The following is a 21,159-nucleotide window of genomic DNA, read 5'->3' as shown; positions in this document are numbered from 1 at the left end:
GCAAAAAGAAATTCAGATGTGTAGACTAGATACTATCTTTTATTTAGTTATTTCTAATAAATATTAGAATCTAGAGTTTAAGCATAGACCTTGTAGTCGGTCTTTGGTTTAATGCATCATTTTAAATAAATTAATAAATATGGATGGAACAGATCATGCAGCTCTTTTCATTGGCTGCCAGTAACATTTCTAGACTATAAAAACAGCAGTTGTATGATTTCTATATTTGTATGACAGAATAAAAAACAAAAGTATAACTAATAATAATTGAATGATGGTACACCAACAGGCCCCTGAACTGCTCACTGCCTCATCAGAAATAGTCTCAGTGGAAAGGTGGCTGTCAAAAAGTCATTCTTAAAAGTCAGAAACAGTAAGAATAGGCTGCGGTATGCCAAATTACACAAGAACTGGACTGTAAATCAGTAGCAAAAGTCTTATAGAGTGATGAATCGCCATCTGCATTTACAGATGTCATGAGAAAGGTACAACAGTGTCTACAGCCACCTGTAAAAGAGTGTCTCTGTCATGGTTTGGTCCTGCATTTCTGACAGCGGTGTTTGGGATCTTGTCAAAACCGATGACATTATGAACACAGAAAAGTGACTTTCAAGCTCATTAGAATTATGCAAACTGTTTTTACCTTATATACTGTATTTCCATGTTTTTGTACACTTGCACCCATTTCCCCAGCAAAACAAAGAAATGACGAGTTGCAATTAGAAATAAATACAGCATTTAACAAAAAAAATAAATCAAGTTCATCATTAAATAACTCATTTCTTTATTACTCATAAAATATACAGCAATCTCAGTACTGAAAGAATTCATTGGAACTTGAATTCACAGTCATTTTCCCTATATACATGCTAGTTTCATTCCTCTTCAAGAAAAAAAAGCAAGGAAAAGAAAAAAACACTTTTCCATACTAATGAAGCTAGCGAATGTATTTTACATAATTCCAGTTAAAAGCATTTGTCAACAAACAAAACTGTGAATTCTTAAATCAGGGTACAATCGAGTGGTTTCTCTCTCTTTTTTTGAAGTTAAAGCAAGCAAAAGTCAATACTTTGACTAAGATAACAGCAAAAATATCATTCAGACAGAAGAAAAATCAAATGCCGTCCTATCATTGGTTTACAGTGTTTCTCCTCGCAAAGCTCAGCCTAAATACCTCAGTAAGGGATCAGTGCTTCTCACAAATGTTTAAATACTTACCTAGTGTGCACCACTGTACTTTCACAGCTGCCTCTACAAACCCATCCTTTCTCAGTAACTAATGAAGGCACAAAATGAACACATAAAAAGGGACCAGAAGTACACAAATAATTTATTCTTCAAAGACTAAACCGCAATGGACAAGTCAATGTACAAAATTAAGGTTGCTCGACCTAATAATTAACCGGTGCACATATCAAATTTTTTGAAATTACTCAGATCATTAAAACCTGACTTTTTTTTTGTTTTCCTCTAGAGGATAAGGAATTTAAGACATGAAAAATGGGTTTAATAAAAATTTGATCTCAAAAAATAAATGATCTTTTCCCCCAGTATGACTTTTACAGACTTGAAGGACAAGTGCATTCTGAAGGGTGTAGTGTGCGGATATAAACCCATGAACCCCCCCACCCCTCCAAACACACACACACGCACACGCACACACACACACACACACACTAACAGAAACAGTGAACCACCGATGAACCCAAGCCTTCTCAGTCTCATTTGCACAGTTAAAACTGGGTTAAAATGTATCCATGTCTCTTGGTCCCTGTTGGTTTAGCTCTCTGTGATGTGCAACCACCAGTCTACAGCATGTTATTGCCTTAGAAAGGTTGCCGTCTACCAAACGAGTCCAGGTTTTAGCACTCAAGAAGTCCGTGTTGGTAAAGCAGTGGTCACTGAGGTCCAGTATTAGTTGAAAGGACACCTAGTGCTGGATGAGGTGGTGATGAGCGTTGGCCAGCCTGCTGCACCTCCTCCCTCACTTGCTCGCTCTCTGGTGGTGGTGGTGATGAAGGGGTGGGGTGGGGGTGGGGGGACTCTTAAGGCTCCTGTGGGGGCTTGTGTCTCATTCTGCCCTCCCAAACTCATGGTGGGTGATTTTTAAGACACAGCGTGTGTTTATGCATTTATCACTTTCTCCCTTCCTTCAGTACGTCTCTGAATCAGAATCGTTGAGCTCCTCGTCTTTGTAGAAGCCGTCGTGGTGGCTGATGTTGTTGAAGCTGCAGTATGAGCTGTGCTCGCCACGCAGCACGGGCAGGCTGTCGAAGGTGACGCTCTTAGAGGGGCTGGTAGTGTAATGGTTAATGGCACTGAATGGGAGGGTTGGTGCCGGGGTGCAGGGAGACACAGGCATCATGGTGGCCAGGATGAGGGCTAGGCAGTCTGCCACATCTTTGTTGGGGGCACAAGCCAAGGCGGGCGTGTAACCTGAGGAAATAACAACACAACAATATTTTATGCTCCATAAAATTAATGCAAAGAAAACATTTGCAGTCAGCTTCTAATCCTGCTGTGCCCGTGGATGCACACCAAATCCCATAAGTAAGACAAAAATAATAATAATAAAAAAAAAACTACAGTGAATTTACCATTTTCATCAACTGCAAGGACACTGGCTCCCTTTGCAAGCAGCTCTTGCACTACCACAGTCAGGCCATTTCTTGCAGCCACATGTAGAGGCCTTAAAAGACAAGATACATCTTTAAAATCTGTGACAAGCTAGTCAATACTTACTAATTTGTTTTGTACATTTTGACATTAAGAATTCAGTTATTAACAATAATTCACTAACAAGCGAGGTACTAATATGATATAAGTGATACGTACGTCTGTAAGGCGGCATTAGTAGCATTTATGAGGTTTCTGTCTGTAATCTTCTCCAATATCAACAAGGCACTGGTTTCATGTCCCTATGGATGGGTATAAAGAGCCACACAGAGTGGTAAATGCTCATCCTTTCTCATATTTAAAAACTTCGGCAAGACACTGTGCAGACTAAGAGCACAGTGCCACCATATGGTAGTACACACCTTACTGCAGGCCAGGTGTAGTGCAGTGTTCTTTGCAGCATCTTGTAGAGTGAGATCTGCTTTTGCACTGCTCACCAGCACCTCTAATGGTGACATGATCAAACACAGGAAAAACAAAATGAAGTTAATTCAATAAAGCAGTTTATTAATTCAGTCCTCCACTTGATTATTATGTCCCGTTGTGATATTTGCCAGGCTAATAGTTAAAGCCTTCGTACCGACAGCGTTGGTCTGGCCGTTCTCAGCAGCCATCATGAGCGGTGTCTTCCCCACGGCGTCGACACCGTTGACCTGAGCGTTGTGGCTCAGCAGCAGCTGGAGACACTCCACGTGGTCAGTGAAGGCTGCTGCGTGGAGCGGGGTCCTGCACGTGCAACATCAAAGCAAGGCTCAGTATTTATTCAGTGATATGAACCTTCACTTCCTTACGCTCGTTCCCAGAATCAGGTGCTTTACAATTCTATTCAGGCTTGAATTAATATTTATCTTGTAACATCATACATGCCTGTTTTTACTGTCTTTGGAATTGACAATTGCAGGGCCCAGTGTGTCTATCAGCATCTCAGCAGCACCTTCGTTGTCATGGATCCTAAGGAATAAAAAACAGCACTATTTAATCTGGTAGATGCTCCGTCCTTACACAAATTGATCAAGAGAAAACAGCTCTAGGTCTTACACAGCGCAGTGGAGGGGGCTGAAAGAATTGCCATCAGCCTTGTGGAAAACCTCTTGCTCTAGCAAAACCTCCACACACGTATCGTGACCTGCAAGAATGAAAACATTAGCTAGTTACAGCATTAACATAGCAATAATTACCAGGATGTGTCAAAACTAGCCTAAGGGTGTGCATAAGAGAACTGTGCCAATGAGGAAGACTGTATTAGTCCCCCTATGAAATGCAAAGTTTGGGTCAAAAGCTTCCCAAGTGCCATTTTTAACAGAAAAACAGAAATTTCAACATAACATTTCTTAACATACTAGTTTTCTTTAGAAAGCATAAATTATTTCTATTTGTGCTGCATAATTATTTCACAATGTTTTTTAACTGAGCCATAGCACGAATCACTGCCGTGGAATGATGTCCTTTAATTTACAAGCTTTGAGCAGCTTTGAGCACAGTACAAAAAAAACTTCAGCAAGAGTTTGAGTTTGAGAAAGCATAATACCAAAAACAAAACAAATCAGTTAAGACTTGAGGAAAAGAATTGTTGATGCTCACAAAGCAGAGGAAGGATATACAAAGTTATCACAGCATTTCCAAGTACTGAGAACTGGAGTGAGAAGCATCAATAAGAAATTCAAAGAGAGCCACACAGGACAGAAAAAGTCTGGCAGAGGTAGGAAGCAAAAGATTTCAAAATCTCTGGAAAGGAAACTAGTGAGAGATGTGTCTAAAGACCCCTTAGCAACTGCCAAAACATGAGTGAATGTTTTAGCTAAGTTGGGAATTATACGCTCAGAAGAGAATCACTAGAACCATGCAAAGGAATGGACTGTGAGATTGCACACCAAGAAAAGCCAGACTGAAGTATGCTAAGGACAACTTGGAGAAAGTGTATGCATACTGGAAGTGTGTCCTTTAGTCAGATGAGACTAAACCAGAGCTCTCGGTCCACAGAGACACTGTTTATGTTTGGGGAAAGGAGCACCATGGAGGCTAATAATTTTAACCGCCTTAGTTTTTGTGAAATCATTTTATCTCTGTAATAATGTAGGCATCCAAAAAACAACTTGGATGCTTGAAAAAACTATAAAAGAAAAAATCCTTTCTTTGTTTAACAGCACTTGGGAAACAAATTTTTTTTAAGACAGGACTAATAACTCTGTCGCCATCTGTATGATGAACAACAATAAACATGGAAAAGATGTGCTTGGCTATATTCCAACTACATTTACTTGAGTGCTTCATTATACTAATCTACTGCACTTAGTGGCAGGCTTGCATGTTCTAACCATCACATGTAAATGTCTTTCTCTACACAGAATGTCATAAAGCCCTCTTCTCTGTACCATTGTAGCAGGCCCAGTGCAGTGGGGTGTAGCCTTGGTTGTCTGTTAAGACAGGGAGTGTTTCCACTGATTGGGCAGCATGCAGAAGGCCTCCCAGTACCCCTATGTGTCCACACGCCGCTGCCAGGTGGATCGGTGTGCGCCCTTTACAGTCTCGCACCAGGAAGCTGGCGCTGTGCTGAAGCAAAGCTTCCACACATTCCTCATGGCCAGTCACCGCCTGAGAACAGAAAACAGGTTTTACCAATGACTGGCTTACATCAGAATGACAACATACAATATGAGAAAAAAAACATGAAGGTTTCAGAGAAACCTCTCAGATACTCGCAGTACTACCCAGTTTTCACAATATTTCCTCCATGAGTGTTGCTTCTTTTTCTTTAAGTTGTTTATTGTACATTTTGAGGGTCTACGTTGGGTCACTACACTATAGTAGAAGTCAGCCTCTTTTTACTTTCAGTATCTTGACTGCCTTTTGGGCATCCCAAAGCAGAATATTTCCACATCGATTCCTAACATGATGCCTACGTTGCCTTGATGGCAAGGTTTTCTTTTCAATATATGCTGGCATGTCTGTTGTCCAAATAGAGCATATTTGTGTAGAAAGCTGGCACAGTAGGAGTGTTGTAAAGTCATACTGGGTAGAGAGTTTTGCGTCTCAGACTGGAATTCAACTATCGACCTTTCGCTTGCCAACTAAATGTGTAAACCCATACATTACGGAAAATCACACAAGGTCCTTTATATAACTTACAAAAAATATTAGTACTAAAAACATTCCAAAAAGCATAACATTAATGAATAAAGAAGATAGACAAAGAAAGCAAAAGTAAAAAAAAGAAAACAATATGTAAAAGCCAGTCCATACTTTCCTGAAGTTCGTTTATTTATTTCTAAATGGGGAAATGATTGTGCTGATAGAATTGCGAGAGGAAGTTTGTTCCACAGAACTGGGCTAAAACAGTTTGCCATTTGTTTTAAACCTGAACCGTAAAATATGTAACAGCAACAGATTCTGAAGGGTCTAGGGGTTTTATGAGGTATTAGGAGTTCTAACGTATCAAGTAGAGCCATGCCATGTAGTGATTTAAAAGCAAAATCTGAAGCAAATGGGAAGTTACTGTCATTCTGTGAGTGATGTGTTCCCTGTGATTAGTGTGAATATACTTGCTGCTGTTTTGTACCAACTGTAGATACTACATTTAGGCATGTACACAATGACTTGCAACTATCTAATCAGGAGAAAATGAGGATGTTGACCACCAATATTTCGAAAAGCGAGACTGGACTACATGTCTGACATGCTGGTTGGTTGGCAATAAGTTAAATGTGCCTTGCAACACAGTAAAAAACAAAACCGAAAAAAAAAACAAAAAACTGTTGTGATTATTGTGTTGTTGTGATATTTGAAAGACACACTCATTCCACAAAGGCCAAGAAATAAACATGTAAATTCTGATAGTGGTAGCAAGATTTAGGTATCCATACTGAAAACTGTGAATAAAGTTATGCACAGAAATATGAGTAAAAATAATGACATTTACTTACCCCTCTGTGCAGGGCTGTCCTGCCCCATTTGTCTTTGGCTTCTACATTGGCTCCTTTATTTAGCAGAGAATACACACAATCTGTGTGTCCACTCAGGACTGCAAGCATGAGAGGGGTTCTAGGAGATATGAGGCAATAATGTTAGCAATGACTTTAGAATAAGAATGGAAATAAAATAAAAAGATTTTCATTGAACTTACTGTCCATTCCCATCTTGAATGTCTACTGCACTTTGAAGATCAGCATTTCCAATGAGCAAACGTAAACACTCTGAGTGACCATTGGTAGCTGCGGGAAAGATTAACTTATTACTTATCATGTTGTATTTGGGTCTGAATTTTCAGGTTCAGGAAATTTTATTTGTAACTCCACGTCTAACATACCTGCAGCATGTATAGGGGTTCGCTTCAAGGTGTAATCTTTCACCAAGATGGAGGCTCCCTGGTTGATTAGGACATCCACACACTCCACATGCCCTTTGAAGGCAGCCAGGTCCAGGGGTGTGCGCCCTTGGCTGTTTCTCACATCCAGATCCAGCAGAGACTGCACCAGAACCTCCATAGCTTGATGGTGACCATGGTATGCCTGAAAGGTGGATTCCCCCATTATAAAGTTACTGCTGACGCTGGTGACATGTACTGCTCACCAGAAGGATAAAACCAAGTGTTTCAAATTACTCACAGCAAGATGCAGGGGGCTGACAGGGGCTCTGACATCCGCGTCGTTCAGGATGTCTGTCCCTGAGGTTTCCATTAGCTGAATAAGCCAAGACACACATGAGAACCTGATTCAGATATTGTTTCCTTTCCTACTGCATGACTCTGTGTCCTATTTTATATACATAAAAACTGCAACAAAAAAAAAATAATGTTGGTGTAGTTTCTCAAGCCTTGATTATACTCTGTTGTAGACAGAGTTACAGACAGCTGGAGACATCACAGCAGAAAAGTCCTTCCTGTTATACGTCTTTGAAGTTAGGCTGAAATCTGTTGCTTGGGGCTTTTGTATTGTAATAAAAATGTTTCTGCAGATGAGTTTGGGCGATCGATCACAAACGAACATCTGTAGGGACCCTTGTGCTCACTGACTAATGAAAAAAATTCCATCACTTGGACTCAACCAGACCCACAGGTCCAGAAAATAAGGCCTCAGTCATAGAGTTTTGTGGTACTTCTTGCTAGGTTTATGAAGAGACTCCTCATTTGAGAGGCTTTTTCTCTTCTACAAACTCAAGAAATGAAATTAAAAAAAAAACATCAAGGACACCAAGAAAAACAGGTTACTATTCAACCGAGGGAGATAGTAGCCTGAACACTGAAATTTACCAGAAACCCACCATAAACTCTGAGTCCCACCACCCAGTGGAACACAAACTTAGGGTTATCAGAAGCTTACACAACTATACAGAAAACGTTCCCTCCAAGGCAAAAGAAAAAGGAACGCACACATTAACAGAGTACTTTTAGTTATCAGCAAAGATGCATGAGGCAAAATGTCAGACATTCACCAGGGGAGAACCAAGATGTCATCCAGAGAACACAGACGATTCAAGGAGGAGTAAAATAAGTCATCTATGCCCAAACAGAACAACCATTTCAGAACAGGTGGTGGCCTAAAACACCAACTATAACACAGTTTTGAGATCCCCTCCCAGGTGATTCACTCACATCTTGAAATGTGCAACCCCAATAACGTAATAATGATGACAACAACTCTCCGGACTAAGTCCAAGGTGAAAGCACCACTAGGGGCTGAATAGCTTATAATCCCCATGATAGGATTCTTCACTTTTATAACTGAAGAATCCTCTTGGACAAGAGGTGAAATGTCTTCAAGAGCCTAAAAAGAAGAACTAAAGAACTAAAAATCAACTTACCACATCTAGGGGTGTTTCACTTGCAATCTGTTAAAGAACAGGAAAAAAAACACAAAAAAACAAAAAAAACAGGCAATTCTTTAAGCAGAATTCCACAAAACACAAATATGAAAACAGGGACATGGTGGCTGTTAAGTGTCATGTACTCTGGATTGAAGTTCTTACCAGCTCCAGACAAAGGCGATGTCCATACGCTGAGGCGTAGTGCACAGCATTGTAGCCCTGATTGTCCCGGATCCCCGGATTTGCATCATTTCTCAGTAAATATTCCAGGCACCTGCAGACACAACAAAAGCGCTGTAGTCAAGGAAACAACATGTTGGCTTCTAGTCCTAAACCACTACTCAGCATAATGGATAATGCAGGTGGTTATTTTTACTTTTATCTGTTAAAACCTACAAGCATGAACCACCTCCCACACAACATCCACCATTTTTAATAGAGAGAATTTACTGACTTTCCATCTGTGTCAGACGCAGCGGCGTAGTGGAGAGGAGTGCAGCCCCGCTCGTCTAGGTCATTGACGCTGGCCCCAGACCCCACCAGAGCAAACAGGCACTGGTAGTTACAATTGGCAGCAGCGTAGTGCAGAGGGGTCCTGGAAAAGCAAACACAGCTCAGTTCCCTGTTCAAATTTGACTCTTGATCCAAATCCACCAATAAATACTACAAACCTGCCAAAGCTGTCCTTTCTGTTGAAGTCGGCCCCAGTGTTGAGGAGAAGATTTAGACATTCCAGGTTTCTGAGGGGTCAGACAGACAGATAGTCACTTGATTAAAAATTACACAATACTTTAATACTAAAGGCAATATTCAGCCATCCTGTACTGACCCTCCAGCAGCTGCAGCATGTAAACAGGTCCTCCCAAAGTCATCAGGAGTATCAATATCAAAGCCTGCACAGGGTAAAAGGGATTATGAAGGAGACACATTCAGGATATATTATAAAATGTTTTACATTGCAGATGATATATTTTTGTACTTTTTTCCTGTCAGGAATTTCTAAACTACTTAAACGTGAGCTTTGTGTCACCTGAAGACAGGAGCTTTCTGCAGCAGTCAGAGAAGCCACTGAGAGCAGCTAAATGCAGTGGGAACATGCCATGGATTCCTCGTCTGAATGAAAAAACAAAACAAAACAAAAAACTTTGTATCATACAAACAGTACACAACAATGTTGCTAATGTGGGAATAAAAAAATGACTATTACTAGCACATTACCATTTATATGAGTTAGACAACAGATACTACATGTGTGCTTTCAGAAGGAAGGCTCTTCAATATATGTTCTAAGACTTGACTGAAAAATCAGCAGAAAGGCTCACGTACTTAGCTGTGTCAGCTCTGTTGGAGATGAGAGTGTTAATGAGGAGTTCGTGGCCGTATCGAGCTGCAATGTGTAGTGGTGTATTTCCGTTCTTGTCTTCACAGTCAATCTCCGCACCTTTAGGAGGAAAAAATCAAAAATCAAAGCAAGCATTTAGCCTCTGTTACACTAAAAAGCAGTTTTTGCTTCTGGGTCCAGCATGAGAAACAGCTCACCTTTCTCAATGATTGCTTGAGACCTCGAGAACCTCCCATGGATCGCTGTCATGTGGAGTGGAGTCTTCCCATCTTTACTCTGAATTGAAACAAAAACTTATTATCTGACAAGTTATGTCTTTTTACAGTAAAGTTTAATCCCCAAGTCAATCAGCTTCCCTCAAACAATGAGAAGACCTATCACATGTAGGAAGAAGGCACAATAATACACTTTTACACACAAGGAAGCAAGAGGTTAGGGCTGTGCGATTTTATACGCTATCGTTTAATTTGTGGTGTCGCATTTTTTCATCATTTGGATGGCCACCATGTGAATGCAGGCACAGAAAATACCAGCATGGCCAGCGAAGATGAGGTAGCTCCAAACAGAAATACTAAACTAGGGGCTACCTCTGTAGCATGGAAATGGTTTGGTTATGAAAAGTCTGACACAGACCAGAAAACTGTACTATGCAAATTATGCCGCAAACCGGTCCCCAGCACAAACTCACACACGACAAACCTCTTCTACCACCTACGCAAGAATCATGTGAAAGAGTATGGAGAGAGTTTACGGATGGGAGGCCAAAAGGAGCCGTCAGGTGCTCAAAATAAACCTTCAAATGGCCTGTATTTGTATAGCGCTTTACTAGTCCCTAAGGACCCCAAAGTGCTTTACACGTCCAGTCATCCACCCATTCACACACTGGTAATGGCGAGCTACATTGTAGCCACAGCCACCATGGGGCGCACTGACAGAGGCGAGGCTGCCGGACACTGGCGCCACCGGGCACTCTGACCACCACCAGTAGGCAACGGGTGAAGTGTCTCGCCCAAGGACACAACGACCAGGACTGTCCAAGCTGGGGCTCGAACCGGCAACCTTCCGATTACAAGGTGAACGCCCAACTCTTGAGCCACGATCTAAGCCACAACCTTAGACAGACAAGGTTACAACAGGCTTTCCCCCGCAGCATGCCATGTAATAAATACTCACAAAGAAAATGGTGGTCGTTACAACTTATATCTAAAAATATATAGTTTCATGAATCGGTCAAAACACTCAACTCCAGGTACACGACACCCAGCTGAAAAAACTTCTAACAAGTCAAGTTGCCCGAGATTGACATAATTTACAGAAAATGCACTACTTTGTGTTATATATCGTTATTAGGATGAGAAATGTCTTAAAATTAATCTCAGCATATGAGATTTTGGTCATATTGCACAGCCCTACAATAGGTAAATACTTAGTTGTTTAATAACAAGCTTTGCCTGGTTTTCACTCACTTTAATGTTGACATCTGCCCCATTGCAAACCAGAAGCTCCAGGCAGAGTGCTCCGTGACGCGAGGCGGCAGTGAAATGCAGAGGGGCAAAGCCCTTCTCGTTCACCTGGTTGACGTTGGCTCCACAGTCTATGAGCTCGTTCACAACCACATCTTGCCCGTTGTAGCAGGCCACGTGGAGGGGTGTGTTGCCATATGCATTGGGCTCATTGATCTAGAAAGTCATGAAAACAGCAGGCAATTAAAACAATGAGAATAAAGTGCTACAAATAAAAGAACAGTTACAGTTAGAACAGTTGTAACACACAATTTAGAGACACCACTGAAAAATATCTCTCCTGTTGAGCTCATACAGTATAGCAGTGCCTACAGTGCGATGGCAAAAAGCTTGTGGGTGGAACCTACATCCACCCCCAAGTCCAGGAGGTATTTGACAACGCTGATCATTCCACTAGAGGCTGCCGCATGTAGGGGGGTGTAAGATTTCTTATCTTTGCAGGCCACCTCAGCTCCATGTGATGCCAGCAGCTTCACCACTTCTATGTGTCCTGAAGAAAAAAGAGATTTAATTACATAATGCTTACACAAAGATATTAGACATGTTTTTTGTTCATATGGCATCTGCTCTAATGTAAACATTTAAAAACATCTTAACAGATGATTTTTATTCAAATAAAGTTCTGCCATTTAAGTTTATATTGAGCACAAGAAGAAAGGAATGTCTAAAGTTGCATAAAAATGAACAAATACGAAAATGTAAAAATCTCTATGGCTGCATTATTTTTTACCCATGTAGGCGGCCCAGTGTATCGCACGGCGGTCCTTCTTGTCAAAAGCATTGATGTTGGCCCCTCTGGAGAGCAAGAGTCTCACCATCTAAAAGTAGCAAAAAAAACAAAAACAAAAAAACCAAACAGGGGATGAGAAAAAACATCAGGGGACGCTGCAACATCAACCTACCCATCTACCATTTGCAATAAATGTAGCAACTTATATAAACTGCATGCAGTGTGTACATATTAGATATACGAGTTCAGTGACTTTATCTTAGCGCTCTTGGATGAATTGTCTTGTCAATGTATGCGTATCTTCAATTTAATATAATAGAAATTAGGTGAACCTGCAGGGGTTTCTAAAGTTATTTTTTAACTTGCTGAGCAAACATGAGTGGTGAAACCTTGTCACCCTTTTGCACAGATTCTGTGCAGGTATGCCAATCGAACAATTATAATTAATATTAAACAAGAAAACATGCATTTCCAAATATCCTGTCTTGTACAGCCAGTATTGTGGCATTCTTCTCTTGGAGCAGACCTCCATAGACTCACCTTTTTCATATTTATATGCTTAACTTGAATCCACTGTATACCTAAAAGATGCTCTAAATAGCTTGTATGCACTTGCATTCATTTGCATGAATTTTTGATAATTCACTTTTAAGATAACTAATTTGCATGCAAGTACAAGATTACAATGGGTAATTTGCATCCAGACACATGATTGGTCAAGCACTATCTGTGCATCCAGCACCCTTAAGTATGCGACCACAATTTATGACTGCATGCAGAGAGCCCACTCAGTCTTAAGCCATGTCTGGAAATGTAGTTTGTGCTCTTTAATTCAATGTAGCTGGCTCATTAAACATTGAAAAGCTGCCCTCTTTAACTTAAGAGGGTGCCCTGATGTCAGGAAGCATTTGGATGACTGGACCAGATTTTGCGCAACTGAATCCGGGATCAAACGGTCGGTTAGTCATGCGCTACTAAAATTCAGCAGACATATATGTGGATGTTGCTTGTCTCAACTAACACTTGTTAAATTGGCAAATAATGTGACCATTATTCTGCACTGCATGGCAGAGTGCCCACCAGTGTTTAATCATTCTTGAGGCAAGCAAAAACAGAAAGAGATCGGGAACTTCTAATAACAGCCAGGTAAACACACCCAGTAATGCTAGCATACTCTGACAGTTTGCCAGCAAAAACGATCTATGTAGCACACAGCAATTTAAATCAATCAATATGGGGATTACTGAAGAGGTTATACTCAAAGACATTGCACACTTTACAACCACAAAACCTCACCAACCCTCTACATTAACACTCTGCTCCTTAAGAAAGCTGATACCAAACATTTAGCTGCTATATCAATTCATTAACGCGCAACCACATCGATTCCAAAGATGTTAAAGTGCCTCCTTAAGCACAGCTTAATCTAACAATGCCTTAGGGTTTAAATTTACCTCCAGATGACCGCTGAAGGCTGCATGGTGCAACGCGGTGCGGCCTGCTCTGTCTGACACATTCACATTGCTGAGTAGTGGCACGAGGGCTTCGGCGCAGCGGACCGCCTTATTGGCGGCGGCGATGTGAAGTGGCGTCTGCCAGTTTTTGTCTCGGGCATTTACATCAGCCGAGTGTTTCAGCAACACCTGGACAGCATCCTGTGAAGAAAAAACAACAAGTAGGTTTACATTGTTTGGATATGCAAACCTGTGTCTTGTAGTGTGTATGACAGAGAACAAGGGGAAAATTCACATACCTCACTGCAGGAGGCCACAGCTCGGTGCAGGGGAGTGAGCCACTTGTTATCTTTGGCATTTACTCTTGCACCTAGAAGTGAAGAAGCAAAGGCTATTTAAATTCGTATGGTTTTGCTGCATATGGTGCAACGTTTTGACAAGAAGGTATTCAACAGTTTTTGAAGAGACTAAATTAGAAAAGTTCAGAAAAGGCTGAAAGAGGTGTAGAGACATTTCAAATATCTCATCATACTGTATGCAGAGGAATGATTGCTTGTTTGCTATTAAACAACACTTTGCTATTAAAAGTGCCATTATGTACACACACACACAGACTCACACACACCTTGAGTTTAGAAAAGAGAAGAAAGAAAAATGCCATGTGCTCCCAGCATTAGGAAGATAATTATAGGCACATCTATAATATTTTTAACATTTCATGACTTATTTTCTCTGATAGAAAACTGTTAGATAAACTCTCCAGACACCTGTGAAACACTCATTTCTACAATCCAAAATTCACCCAGTATTTGTGGCTTCAAGCACTTTCTTGTGATCATTGCATTAATACTAAGAAGAAAACATACCAGATAGAATCAACAGCTCTATAATTTCTGCATCTCCAAGATAGGCGGCAGCATGCAATGGAGTTCGCTTCTCATTGTCCTGTATTAAGTGAACAGGAAGACACTGCTGAGATTACAGAGAAACAAAACAACTTGCAGTAAACACTGCAATCTGTCTCTTCATTACATGTGCAGTGGTCTGGTGTAGCAATACAAAAAACACATTTACCTTAACATTTGCAACACTGTAGCATTAACAGGAACAAATATTTACACAAACACCACATTGTGGTTTTAACAAATTAATAAAAATAAAGAAAAGCCTTGCAGTGAAGCACGAGCGAGTACAAAACAGCCTTATTTTGAAACAAACACCACTTGAATATGTAATATTGACGAGGAATGCAGTAAAGAAGAAAAAAAAAGAGCCAGGTCATGCAGTTCTGTTCTGTATGCTACAATATCTGTAAGAAAGAGCTGCATGAGGCCTTTCAAGGACAACTGCACATTAGGCATTTGCCCCCCCCCCCCCCAAAAAAAACCCCAAAAAACAATAATATGAGGAAACAGATGCAGATATTTGTAAATGTTGGGCTTACCTGTGCATTCACATCTTCTTTTTTGAATATAAGCGAACGTACTTCATCAGGATCTACATTGAAAATAGCTTTCAGCAAAGGAGGCTGTAAAAGAAAGAAAAAAAGCACACAATAAATAAAAAGGACAAAATGATCATGATTTTGATACTTTTCTTTGTGGACATGTAACACCATCTGAGCTTCCATCACTACAATTTGCATACAGAGCAAACCCAATGAACTGCGAGTAACAATCTTGTCTGTCTGACAGGTATTGTTGAAATCTGAGAAAACCAATAATCCGTCAAACTTAAACTTAAGGACTTCAGCATGCTTGCAACACAGGACATACACAACACTCATCTGAAGATCAAATATTGGCATTCAATAAAGCACAAATGAAAGCAATGTAAAAGAGCATTATTCTTTGGGAGAAAGAGAACAAACAATGAAATGATGACTCCGCATTTCACAGACTGTCAAGGACACTTTTTAAACACCGTTCTGCACTTTCTGTCTGTTGATAAGTAAACATGCCATGTTAGCAGAGATAAACATCGCAGTTTTTGAATGAAGACATTAAAAAAGACAGACCCAAACCTTGTACTCAAAATGAGAACTGTGCTGCTTACTTTCACACTGCCAGGAATCAAAAACAGGAAAAAAAAAATAAAAGTACACAGCTGCTCTCATTCACCACATCCAACATGATCACAAGCAAAGTTCTTTGAGAAATCTCTCTTGTTGATCATCGTGTAGACAGAGTGCTAGCAGTGTGTTTTTCAACATGAGTGTTCAATGGAACTTTTCACTGACTCCATCATAACACTTGCAATGTTTCTAAAAAGTGACAAAACGTGAACACAATAAATTTATGCTATGCTCATTTTCTCAGTTTCATACTGATGACTCCTCACTTGTCCAGTTATGTATAAACACTTGCTATGTGTACATAGGCTTTAAAAAACATTTTTGCTTATGCTTAAAAAACTGCTCACATTTTATACATATTAATAAATGCTTTCTACATAATAAAGTTATGAATAATAAAGTTGACTTTGACTTGAAGAACTGGCTTCAGTGCAAGCCATTTGTTGGTCAGCATTTAGAGTTTGCCACACCATAAATGACAGAACTGAGTCTTGAATGCAGCGTTACAATATTCCCTTCATGTTGGATAACACTTTCTGATGCTAGCTTCAGTCTTTATGTTTTTTGAAAGAGTCAGCCACTCCTATAATTTTAGACAGACAAAATGCTTGCAATGCTCAAATGAAATCATTGAAAAAACAAAACAAAAGAACAACCCAAAAAACAAAAACAAATCCTAGGTAAGTAATATGACTAAAATATATTATTTATATTTAGCAACACTGGATCGCTTTAAAACCAGAGCAAAGATTTGGGAAACACTGGAGTCTTTGATTAGGATGTTTTCATCTGCATGCCCTGTAGCAAGAGGCTGGGTTGGACAGGGACAACAGTGGAGAGGAGGAGATCCCTTCCAGGTAGAGCATTCCTGACATTTTAAAGTGTTACAGCTGAACCCCCAATTAAAAACTATATTCCTAAGAAATACACTATAAGTGAGAAATCTTAACCTGAAGGAATAAGACAGTATATATGCAAAACAAAATGCATGAACGAAAAGTGGCCGAGAGAAAGAAACTGCTTTTAAAATAATCTGCTGCCTGCATCATGAAACATTGCGTTATCTACTAATGACGTGCGATGCCTTTCTGATTAGCTACCAAGTAAAATTCAGACTGGTATCGGTGATTGTGATCCAATACAGACACTTTGTACAAAAACTTAATGTGTTTAGAAAATCCAAAGTATTGTCTTTCAAAATATACCTTCATAATGGATACATGACATCAGACTTCTTATTCTTATCATAAATAATAAATATTATAAATTGTAAATTATTGTATTATAAATATTAATAAAATATTGATATTTTAATATGAGCATCAATTCTAGAACATAAATATCTGGTATTGACACGATCAATACTTTAGTATCGATCCTCACACCACTATTATGTACTCATAACCTTTACATGCCTGAAATAGATTTTGGCTTAAAATAACTCAAAACATACTAAATAAGTCTACTAGCTGAGAGAAAACAAAAACACTGAACTTAATGACTCCTCTCTTTGCTTTCCATTGTACAGGTAAAATGATGCAATATGCAGGGTACATGCATTCATTAGTATTCAATCATTCAATTTAGCAAGCTGCCCAGCTAGTCAATTAGGTTAATGTGCATGCATGCAGTTTGTATGTGCAAAAGACATTTGGTTTATGAAAGTGCATCTTCAGCAACCCGCTTTAAAACATTATTCAAGCACAACTACATATACTTGCAATCATCTGGTTTTGCAGTACTACTTCCTGATGCCTTTTAGTGACTCATGCTTCATGAAGTTAAATACAGAACCAAGAATTTATACCTTTACCTGACAGAAAGGATATGCAATAAGTAAGGGAAAATGCTGAGTTTACTTCATATAAGCCAAATGTCAAACATTGTAAGGGTCATTGTTGTTATTTATTTATTTTTTTAAATCTATCAAGGTCACCCTGCTATGGATAAGCCCTCAACAGCTATTCAAGACATATGCGGTGCCATGGGTGGATTATTCCCAGCGACATATATTGAAGCCATCACGACATTACAAACTTGTACAACCACGACTGCCATCTCAAAAGCGAGCGAGCAAGCAAGCAGCATACAGTGGCTTTTTCTTCTTCTTCTTCTTTTTTAAAAAAAAACAACACAAGGACAATGAACTCGTTTAGTTATTATAATGCCCATGAATGTCTGCAGGGCACAAAGCAGGTTAGAGTTACTGGGGACAAATTCAGCCAACAAGCAGACTCTTGTGGTTCGAACACTATTTGCGCCATGTTAAAAACAAAAAGGAAGGACAGATCTGCATTTTGTTGTTTTCAGTTCTCCGTGTCCTGCATGAGTGGTGGTGGTGTAGGAGATTTTCTATGCTCTTCTCTCACTGCTGGACTGTGTGCCTCCTCTCCTCATACAAGCCAAGCTAGTTAATACCATCACCATGGAGACAGCTCTTTGGCAACTTCCACCGGCTCACAGGAGCCCAGATCATTCAAGCACACACAGACCATAAAAGACACATGCGCGTACATATGTGACAGAATAGCAGGCATGTGCAAAACAAAGCCCTTAAAATGATAACACTGAGCTATTCTGGTTTTCACGAAGTAGGTGTCAAGTGTTTTTTTTTTTTTTTGCAGAGTTTAAAATGACACGTCTAATATTGTCACACTGCCATTGCCCTCATATATTAAAGCATTACACAGCAGTTTACCTGCATTTTTCCCAGTAACGCGGTACACATGGGTATAGAGTAAGCGAATACTAGCTAATAGAAACTGTCTTGTTTTATATTTTTTGAGTTTTTCTATAAGGGCACACACTAAAGAGGTCTGATTACAGGCATAGCTTAACTGTAACAGTGTTATAAATCCTCTTAAAAACAATAAAGTCACCAAACTAGCACGAAGCTCCGCTCGGATCCAATCACTCCATTATCCTGCCCCACTGTGACACCAAATAACATAGTTTGGTGAATCAGTGAACAAAAACTATATCGTTATTTAAGGGTTTTCAAAACCTACAGCTGCCACAAACATCACTAGTTGGTTTTGCTAACATAAATATAACCACAAACGTTTAGCTGTCACAGTAATGTCACAATCAACAGATCGCTTTGGCTGTCATGACAATAATCTCACTGTAACAGCAACAGAGAGGAAATTATTGTTTATCAATAACGCTAGAATTGCTCGTAAGCGACTGCACAAACACAATTTAGCATTGTTGTCTCACAATATGCTAACTAGTCACTTCACAAGTGAGTCGCTGGATGCGTTTCACGCAGGCTCGGGCTAATTGCTGGAAATAAACACAACATCATTAGCTGCTTTTTAACTCAACAGCCATTTAAGTACGTGTCGGAGTGCAAACGTGATAGGAACATCAACGGGGCTTCGAATGTTACACGCAGTACTTCAGCCAGCTTTCACCTCATCGAGGACAATTCAAATTCTAGATTAAGGAAATGCTTCCGTTTCAGAGTCAGTCTCGAAAGACTCGAATTACATTGCGCTGGCGAGCGCTGAAATCGAGGCTAACATTAGCCGGCCACTTGCTCAAACTTACGGTAGACCTCTAACACCAGCCATTACTTACCTGGTCTCGAATTTTGAGAACCACCATATTTGTGGTATTTTAACAGCTCTCATGCAGGTTCATAAAGGAATACTTGTCTCCTTCCGAACAGCAGCGTGTGATCTCGGTTGCTTCTGCCGCTGGTTTTGCTGGAGGCCTAGCGTGACTCTAGCTTAGCTCGCTCGCTAGCTAGCTTCCTAACCTGATGGCATGAAAGCGAGAGGAGTAGCGGAAACTCCATAACATTGCCGCCACCATATTTCACCTCGCCGAAAAGACGCAATCCGATAGGCTAAGAGCGCTCTAGATGTCAGTAAGGGAATCGCTGATTGGTTGTTGCCAGCTGCATTCTGTAACAGCACAGACGCACTTTGTTGAATATTGCACTGCCCTCAGCGCTTATAAGTGTAGATATTTTTCTATAAGGAGCAATTTTAAACTCTGTATTCCACGTGACATTTATTAACATTGTAATTTACCCATGGTGCACTGCTCTGAATAACGTGGTTTTGAGAACATCTGCATGTTTTTGTATTTACTAACTGTGACTCATCCTGAAGTTGCACAAGTGCGACAACCATGCAACCGCTGCAGCAACTCCATGGATGGCACTGGGAGTCAAGTGTTGACAGCAGTAATATGAGTTCTCCGGGCTGACGGGTGTCTCCTGGAAACTTTTTTTTAAAAAGGTAAGCAAACACACAAAACAAACACAAAACAGTACTATCTGTTTATTTTACGCCGACAACAGTAAATTAGATCTGAAATGCGGACTTATTAAAACTGTGAATTACTGGCGGTCCTAAAATGCGAAATGGGTTTAAGGTCTACTGATCCAACACCGAAATTTGATGAAATACGGCCACCTAGTGACTTCCCTTTTAACTACAAGCAGTGGAACGCTTATGGCAATCAATTTAAAACAATATTTTATTTTATGTATGTGTTTTGGTGGTGGGGAGTGATTTGTGATTTAAATATTTTTTGTCGGCTGCCCTTCTTTTGCATTAGTTAAAACTATTCAGAGCACCCGTATTCATGTACAAGTGTTACTGATCCTAGAGCTTTAACAGGATTAGAAAACAAAATCCTTTTACACAAAACAAGTCTCTGCATCATTAATCCTGTAGACAAGGCTGTCTTTTTTGTTTTGTTTTGTTTTTTACATTTGAATCATTTGTGGAATGCAACATTTACATCATTTCCTCTTTTCCGGTAGGACACTACAGACAGGACTAACAGGAATGACAGGAAGCACAAAACAAAAGGGCAGGGATGCAAAAGTTGTCTCTTTATGGTGTCCTTACTGACTCTGTGGTTCTGTCATAGAGGCGAGGATAGCTCTAGGCATTTCTGGTAGAGTCAATAGTTCACAGAGTACATAGCATTTCAAGAATAGCAGCATGAAGAGGAGTTTCTATCTGCTAGCAAGCAGGGCATCAAACGCCCTGATGGCACCATATGTAATAGTCATTATGATGTGCATTAATGCAACACGTGTGGTGGTGTTCTAATACAATAGTGTTATGTGTTACATGCAATGTTGTATTGTGTAAATGACTGTCACTGCAAGTAAGGCACCTAATCTAATTATATTTCATGTATTACTAATAACAATAAATACTAATTCTTATTCATAGTATTCTACAACAGTAAAAGATTAATAACGCTTGTACTGATTATAAAGCGCAATTGTTCTTCATGAGAAAATCGTGTCATTAATATGCTTTTAGTGCAACTCTTTCACTATTCAGGCATTTTCCTAGAGGTGTAAGAGCTCATAGTGTTTACTATCCAAACAATCCATTAGGACTTCAAAAAAAAAAAAAAAAGCGGCATGGCACAGCCAGTTAGTGATGAAGGTAGCAGGGCTTTGGTGAAAGAATGGGGGCTATGTTCACTGACTTTTGGGGGTAGTTTCACATTTCAGTGCAGTGGATTTACAGGTTGGGGGAGATGGAAAAAACACCGTTGCAGCTATGTGGATGATTTTGGATATA

The 21,159-nt window shown here is 39.9% G+C and overlaps 1 protein-coding gene across 1 annotated transcript; it reads right to left on the bottom strand.

The window, feature by feature from the left end:
* Positions 1-760: 760 nt before the first annotated feature.
* ankrd28b (ankyrin repeat domain 28b) lies at positions 761-19,403 on the bottom strand. Its single transcript, XM_006801418.3, has 28 exons — positions 19,181-19,403; positions 14,969-15,052; positions 14,391-14,469; positions 13,824-13,894; positions 13,525-13,725; positions 12,071-12,158; positions 11,688-11,830; positions 11,284-11,496; positions 10,015-10,093; positions 9,802-9,916; positions 9,506-9,588; positions 9,305-9,368; positions 9,147-9,215; positions 8,930-9,070; positions 8,638-8,749; positions 8,473-8,499; positions 7,278-7,352; positions 6,980-7,181; positions 6,797-6,884; positions 6,597-6,714; positions 5,049-5,268; positions 3,715-3,802; positions 3,544-3,627; positions 3,257-3,402; positions 3,039-3,121; positions 2,836-2,918; positions 2,598-2,689; positions 761-2,436 (listed from the first exon to the last, which is right to left on the bottom strand). Exons 1-28 carry the CDS (start codon positions 19,205-19,207, stop codon positions 2,153-2,155), a joined length of 3,159 nt encoding a protein of 1,052 aa, XP_006801481.1. The 5' UTR covers positions 19,208-19,403; the 3' UTR covers positions 761-2,152.
* Between the last annotated feature and the right edge of the window lie 1,756 nt (positions 19,404-21,159).

Source organism: Neolamprologus brichardi, chromosome 11 (genome assembly GCF_056152115.1).
Source record: "Neolamprologus brichardi isolate AB-2024 chromosome 11, ASM5615211v1, whole genome shotgun sequence".
Lineage (NCBI taxonomy): Eukaryota > Metazoa > Chordata > Actinopteri > Cichliformes > Cichlidae > Neolamprologus > Neolamprologus brichardi.
Note: the sequence above shows the minus strand (reverse complement) of the source record. Positions and strands in the feature narration are given on the sequence as shown.

Excerpts from the sequence above, each read along its gene's own strand:
- ankrd28b (XM_006801418.3), bottom strand. The coding sequence starts at position 19,207 with ATGGTGGTTCTCAAAATTCGAGACCAG. Across the intron at positions 11,497-11,687 it reads TCCTGGACTTGGGGGTGGAT|ATCAATGAGCCCAATGCATA; the intron begins GTAGGTTCCACC and ends ATGACTTTCTAG. Across the intron at positions 2,437-2,597 it reads CCTTGCAGTTGATGAAAATG|GTTACACGCCCGCCTTGGCT; the intron begins GTAAATTCACTG and ends TTATTTCCTCAG.